Genomic DNA, 8,090 nt, shown 5'->3' with positions numbered 1-8,090 from the left:
GAACCACAGAACCTAGTTCAACAGAACATCTATAAAGCTTTTCGCTGCTGCAGATAAAATAAAGATTGCCAAGATGATCGTCAACATTCATCCTAAATAGGCATATCAAAAAGAAGAAGCATGTAGTAGAATAGGGTTGGCTGGATGAAGTGGAAAGAAGCAAATGGTGTGTTCTATGACAGAAAAATTCCAATGAAGCTTAACCCGCCATTACACGCGCTATGAGGGAATCCCTCACCATATTTGTTTATAATCAATGAAATTGTGTAAACTAATACGATAATCTTAAGCACCCAGGAATGCCTTTAGCATGGTTCATGAGAGGGTATGAAAAAGTTATAGAATATTTCAGGCGGTCAGTGTGCTGTGTGATAGTTGAAAGGAGAGACATCCCTCTTGAAGTGAGGGAATTCCTCACTGCGCGTGCAATCACGGTGAAATCACGTTTCTGTTATCTCAAAGAAACTTCTAGGTTTTTATTTAATATTTAGGTAGGTTTAATTAAAATATTATTGTTTGGATTAGCTTAGGAACAGTGGCACACCGAGCGGGGGGTTTGGGGTTTAAAATCCCACCCAGAGCGTATAGAAATATATATAAAAGAAAGTAGGAAAATGAAACTTGTCTTTCACAAATAATATAAAAAACTTTCGGTGCCCAAGCAAACCCCCTCCCCCTCCCCAGAGGAAAATTCTAGGTCCGCCACTGGTTAAGAACCCATGTTTAAATTTACCTATTCTAATTGGGAAATAAGCCACAATTTAACTTGAAAAATTGATTTTATCGACGTTTCGAATTCCACCTCGGACGTCGTTATCAAAATACAAAATATTAATAGTTAATTATATAAATGCCACAAAGACATAGCTTCAGAACAGTTGTTAATTTTAATTTGTAGATTTAGTAAAATGAATTCGCGTAAAGAACGTTAATTTATTCAGTGGCTTGCTGAAATTGAAAATTAAGAAAACTTGGTTTTGATCTATGTATCTATATTATTTTCACTTTTGTTTTGTTAAATTAATAAAAAAAATTGGTTTACGAGACTTTCTATAATATGTGAGTAAAACCCATTTTATATTTATACATGTTGACATTCATTCTTCCTCGAAATAAGTCGAATTTATGTAGGTGAGGGCGACGCTCATACGCGTGCAACCACGTCACAATAGTAGACGCGTGTAACGGCGGGTTAAAGTAAAAAATAAAATAGGAACAACGAATCCATGTGGCGGAAATGAGAATGGCGGAAATTTCACCGACACTAGATATCCTTGAATTATGTATATCTCTATATTTTTCAATTTAATAACAAATTCTATAAACAACCCGATAGTTTAGCAATGGGCAGTTGCTTGTCCCCATTCTTAGCTGATGCCTTTATGGATCATTTAGAGTCCAAACACATCATGAAAAATCCAGAAATTTTACATTGGTTCCGTTACGTAGATGACTGGTCTTCATTGCTGGACATCATGACTCAGCTCAACAACTACTTCTTAAAATTAACCAAATTCACCCAAATATCAAATTTACTATGGAAGTAGAATCTTCTCAGGCCATTAATTTTCTTGATTTATTTATTACCAGACTTATTGACAAATTCAACTTTGGTATCTTTCGTAAACCCACCCAAACTGACCACGTAATTCATTTTTCTTCTAATCATCCTCTATCACACAAACTAGCAGCTTTCAAAAGTTTCATACGCAGACTCTTCTCTATACCTATGTCAACAGACTTATTCAATAAAGAACTCAACATCATAAAACAAATAGCTGTCAACAATGTTTACGATCCCTTTATAATAGACAAACTCTTCCGTAAAAGAGAATCTAGATTGCTTCAAAACTCTGCTTTCCATCAGTCTTCTTCCTCTTCCCCTATTTACAGGTCACTACCATATCATAACCCCACTCTATCTGAAAAGATTAAACGTATTCTATCTAACTCTTCGGAAAACATACATAGGTATTTCTTTCAAAGTTGGAAATACCCTTGGCCACTTTTTGACAAAGACTAAAGATACCATACACTATATGAACCGTAGTGGAGCTTACAGACTGACTTGTTCTGATTGTGGTGCCTCTTACATCGGCAGGACTTACAGGATCACTGTCAACCAGCTCTGCTTAACATTCTAAAAGAGATAATACATCAGCCTTCTCCCATCACCTCAAAGTTAATAATCATCATCTCAAAATCCCTGACGGTGTTAAATTAATCCACAACATCCAAGACAAAAACACTCTACGGCTGGATTTGTACGAGGGCCTTGAGATTTTTAGAGACATGAGGACTAGCCCTAATTGCGCTTATCGTCAAACTACCTTAAATCGTCCTTTTACTCCTATCCATCGACAACTATTTCCTTAAACCAACTTTAGTTTTATCTAATTATTCCCCATATCCCTTTTCCTTTACTTCTATTCTTGACCTTTTCCCACTTTTCCACCACCCCACTAGTTTCATCGTCTCTTCCCCTTCACAATTTCCTCTTTTACTATCCCATCGCTATCACAGTTTCGATTCTTTAATTCCCTATCCTCCTTCATATTTGTTTCTATTACTAGTCATTTTGTCTAGCCTCATGTCTCTGTCGTTTCGGATCCTTCAGATCTTATCTCACCAATTCTTTCATAATCTATTAGATTGTCGCTTTCTTATTATTAATAACCCTTAAATCTTGATCTGGTTTATTGTCTCTTCATTTATACCATTTAAAAACAACATACAGCTAATTACTCCGGTTTGCCACATATCTTACTCTCCTTTTATTATTAACATTGTTGTCACCTTCTTCTTTTTAGATTCTTTAGACTTTACTTAACAATAGGGTACTGCACACCAAATTCCATTATCACACATTCATTAAAAGTTCTTTCAGAATATAATAATTAAGTTTTTAATGCATATTATATCCTTTTCTTCTCTTTCCTATATTTCTTTTCATTTCTATTCATATCAGGCAACCTCCATTATCCAGTTATTCTAATTTAAATTTCACATTGGTATTTTGTTTTTTACATTTGTTTGTTAGTTCAGTTGGTCATATCTACAATATACGTTCACAAACTCTTGCACTTATATATAGTTCATTTGGTTCAGTTTGTTAACTCCACTACCACCTATAGAAATCAAACTCATAGTTCTCTATTTTTGATACTCATTCAATTTAGATTCTTCTTTACATATTGACATCAACCCAAAATTTGACCCATATTAGTTGGCTCTTATTCTTTTGTTCATTCACTAATCACTTCGTCTGGTAGCCTATCAAGGTATATTTCCTCGAATTCCTTCAGTCCATCCAAAACAACATAAAGTCAATTAGATTTTGCTGTCACAGAGTTTATTTCCCCCCTTTTCCGTTATGAAATTTATTACATAATTTTATTCATTCCATTACATTTTATTAAAATCATATCTTTGAGACCAACATTTACTCCACTATCTGTATTTTTTAGTTACTTTAATTTTTCCACAATTCCTCTCCCACTTAAACAGACGTAATTAATCAGTACAATAGTATGCTAATAAATTTAACACACTAAAATAGTCGCTTTCTGCATAAATATACTGTTTATTTCACAATACTCGAACCCTCATCTTGTTAGGCAACCAACAGTACATCTCATAAAAAACTCTTAAAATTCTGAATTTTTTGTTCATTTAGCTTCCTATTCTTCCACGTCAGTCCATTAATTGTTTACTATGTAGTATATTTCATTTTATTTAACTAAATTTAACTTTCATCTTGTCATTTCACATTCGATGACGTCACACTTTGAACCATGAAATATACCTACATTAAATCTATAAAATCCATAAGTTTTTCTGGAATAGAGAGTTGCTAATTGAGACTTTACAATAGATTATAATATCTAAATAATTTAAATTGCATTTTCAGATTTTTGTTAACAACCTTTACATTTTACTAAAAATCCAAAATCAAACTACGCTTTTTAAGCTTTAACTAAAAATTGGCTTTATCTTGTCATGTCATGTCACTCTTGTCATATTGAATGTCCCTTTCCTATTTTCTCAGTTGGTCTGTGCCCATTGAACTGGCAAGTACCTAGTATTTTCGAGCGGGGAAGCATGTTCCCCTTTAGGCATGTATTCTATTATATCTAACAACATCGACTTGTAGTCAACATATTCTATTAATATAATATAATATGTAAACCATATATTATGGGGTTACCACTTTAAATAGTGTGCTAGTTTCAAACTACTAACAGAATGTAAGTATTCCCACATGTTTTTCTTTCTAACAGTCACAATTTTAACTTTTTTGCTTAAATCTAACGTGGAAATACTTCATTCTAGGCACTGAAGATGTTCTGAATTAGAACGAAAACGTTTTGCAATCCATTTGGATGACTTTTTAGATACTTTTATTAAACGATTTTATACCAGAATACAATTTGAAATTTTTACTTCTGTATGAGTTTTTTAAACTATGGTATACAGCTAACTATTGGGATTTCCCATTGATTTTTTTTAAATAAGAATGCTTGTATGGATGAATAGAGTGATAAAAAGGATAAAATTAAAAATAAAAATAAGTATATTAAAGGAAGTCTAGGGTTAGCACCAGCTGATGCCAAAATTAGAGAGCACCGGTTAAGATAATTTGGTCATGTTTAACGTCGAGACTTAATTCACCCAATATGAATGATTTGCTGAACTGCGGGTTCCGACAAGGAGTAAGAGAGGAAGACTAAAGAATACCTAAGGGGAGACGCATAGGCAGGATATGCCGGTAAAAGGGATTAATATTTATTTGACCCAACATAGAAACTTATGGAGAACTGAAACTAAGAAAGCCGATCCAGCAAAGGGATAAAGGTAAAGAGAATTATGATGATAAAATGCAAAGTATTAAGGCATAAACCATTGTGTTGTATTATAAAAACAACCACTAAAGCAAGTTCTGATAAACAAAAATATAGACAGCCGAGATATTCGAGTGTTATGCAACCTATATTGAGATCAAACAGCAAATGTAAAGGTTGAGGGTAGGCTAACAGAAGAAATTCAAATCCGTCAATGAGTCCAAGATGAATGTATCTTATCACCACTTTTATTTAATTTGTATAGTAAAGACATCTGTCAACAAGCACTCGCGGAGGAAGATGTTGGTCTGATAATAAATGGTGAGACGATCAACAATATCAGGTATGCTGACAATACGGTTTTTCTATCGGGAACGCTAGTAGAACTACAACATCTCATTCAAAGTCTCAATATATACTGTAAGCCCAGCCGCACACCAAAGAAACATGAAACGTAAATTACGTTTCATGGAAATAAAACAGTGCTAAACAAATAAACGTCCGCCCATTTATGAAACTCTCCGAAAATAAAAATGTGTCATGAGCATGAATCACACTCGTTTCATTGGTAGGCGGACTTTGACATTGGTTTAGCAGTGTTTTAGGTTCATGAAACATGTTTTTCGTTTCATGTTTCATGTTTTTCGTTTCATGTTTCTTTGGTGTGCGGCTGGGCTTAGAGTAACGGCTTGAAAATTAATTTGAAAAAAGCTAAATTTATGGTAATTGCGAAATCAAAGAACATCAGAGCTAATCTTATAATAGACAATACAGCGATTGAGCGTGTGTCCTGTTACAAATATCTAGGTGCTTTGATCAGAGACGATACTGATCAAACAAAAGAGATTAACTGCAGAATAGAAATTGCTAGATCAGTCTTTAATAGAATGCGCAAACTCTTTTGCAATCGTGATATCAACATAAAGTTACGAATACAAATGCTGCTGTGTTATACCTTTTCCATCCTGTTATATGAAGTTGAGGCTTGGACACTAAAACAGTCGACTATAAAAAACATCGAACATTCGAGATGTGCTATATGCGCATTCTCAAAATATCGTGGATTTACCGCGTTACTAACACGCAAGTACTCCAAACTTTGGACAACATTTGGAAATTATAAATAAGATAAAAACTAGAAAGATGGAATACTTGGGGCACATTATGAGGGGTAAAAAGTACGAATTTTTAAGAAATATCATGCAGGGCAAAATTAAGGGCTAAAAAAGTGTGGGAAGAAGAAAAATATCGTGGCTTCGCAATTTACGTGAATGGTTCGGGTGTAGTTTGATTGAACTTTTTAGGCGCGCTGCTAACAAAGTTATCAGATGACAAAGTTAGTTTAGGCCATGATGATTTCCAATCTCCGCTAGGAGTGGCACGTGAAGAAGAACAAAAAACACACTATTTTTTTATTTTTTATTATGAATTTATTAGGAACTTTTTTTTATCAATTTTGTGTGAGTATACTTACAACTTTGTCGTAAACTAGCGTTGGGGCGTCTTTTCCGAAAAGAAAATCGATATGATTCCAAGTTACTAGTGGTACTCTGTAACTCTCCTTCAGGTTTGGTAATTGCTTCGCCAATCTTTCCACATCTACTACGGCAGCCAACCAATCATTGGAACTGTATATCAAAGTAAGAGGGGCTGCAATTTTAGATAAGTCATAATCTGGAGGTATAATCTGGCCATAATGTTCTTTGTTTTTTAAGATTGCAAAGTCATACTGGCAAAATCGACCGGAATTGGTCAGTTGGAGATAATGTGCAAGTTGTTTTGTGGCTGCACCAGCTGGATAATTAGCCATAATCAGCGGTATATCCGAAACGTTCATTTGGTTAGGACTGAATCCCGTCAGCGCAAAAAGAGCATTTTTACACAATACCTAAAAACACACAAAATATAAAATCTTGCCACTTTTTTAAATTTACTTACTTTAAGAGAAATAACTAACATCTAACAGAGGGGAAAGGCTAGTGGAAGAATTCTATAAAACGCTATATACAAATAAACTTGACTTAAATCCAACAGAACATGCAGAACAAAAAATTATAAATCAAGGTAGGGATGGGAAAAACCTACCGGTTATAACCTAAAACCGGTTTTTTTACTTCGCAATAACCGGTTTTACCGGTTGTTTTTTGTCCCGGTTATAACCGGTTTTTCCTTTTTAAAGTAAAACCGGTTATTAGGTTTTTACGGTGATTAGGATTAGGTTAGGTATTATTTTGGACCCCAATCATAATTATTATTCTCAAGTAATTATTCCAAACAAAACCATAATTCAAATTTTATTTTATAAATACAGAAGCAAACTGAAAGAGCAAACTTACATCAGCCAGAAACAATTAAATTTTATTATAATATTTCGTTGAAAAGGTATTTGTAATCATAATATTTACATAAGAAGTGATCTGGTTGAAGTAGACGCAAACATCATCTATTTTTCACACTTAACTCTTGACATTGAAAGTGGGTGAATGACTTTTCCTGATTACCAAAAATAATGTTCTGACTATGAATATCGAATTACCGATTACGAATACGAATCTCCAAGGATTTCCCTATGTTTTCAAAACGATACACCCATACAGGAATTATTAAATGAGTTAAAATATACCTAATAATATACAAATATACAAACGTGTTAAAAGAAATACATGATAAATTTTTTTTGATGGTAGTAAAAATAAAAGATAAATTGCATTATCCAATTTATTTTTAAGTAAAATATTTATGTTGATATTATTTTTTTAAATCCCCTTTGAAAGAGTCAGGGAAATTTTTTATAAGTTGAAATGGTTGGGTTAAATTGTATATTATTGCAATATGTTTATATTAATCTTACGCTATATTATATTTAATAATAATCAATAAATATATAAGAATAATAAAATAATAAATAAATATAATAATTGCTGTAATAAAATGGTTTTATTAAAAATTTTGTTTTAGTTATATTGATATTGATATTCTTTCGATAGTACTAATTTTGATCATAATGATATCGAGTATCGAGTCGAGTGGAGTATGGCAAACTAAAGTGCATTTTAAATATAACATTGTAACCTATTGGATTAAAAAAACCGAAAACCGGTTTTTGGAAAAACCGGCTTTTTTAGCCGGTTATAACCGATAGGTTAAACCGTAAGCAAAAAAAAAGGTATAACCGAAAACCGGTGTTTTGTCAAAAACCGCTCTCCCTAAATCAAGGTTCCGAGGATATTCCTGATATATCAATGGATG

The 8,090-nt window shown here is 33.1% G+C and overlaps 1 protein-coding gene across 1 annotated transcript in view; it reads right to left on the bottom strand.

The window, feature by feature from the left end:
• Positions 1 to 6,256: 6,256 nt before the first annotated feature.
• Positions 6,257 to 8,090, bottom strand: part of LOC126889539 (lipase 3-like) — a 59,427-nt gene continuing 57,593 nt past the window's right edge. The window contains exon 4 of the mRNA XM_050657893.1: positions 6,257 to 6,729. Coding sequence (XP_050513850.1) covers positions 6,292 to 6,729 — 438 coding nt within the window. The 3' untranslated portion in view covers positions 6,257 to 6,291. The remainder of the gene's footprint in view (positions 6,730 to 8,090) is intronic.

Source organism: Diabrotica virgifera, chromosome 8 (genome assembly GCF_917563875.1).
Source record: "Diabrotica virgifera virgifera chromosome 8, PGI_DIABVI_V3a".
NCBI lineage: Eukaryota > Metazoa > Arthropoda > Insecta > Coleoptera > Chrysomelidae > Diabrotica > Diabrotica virgifera.
The sequence above is the reverse complement of the archived record's forward strand: the minus strand, read 5'-3'. Positions and strand labels throughout refer to the sequence as shown.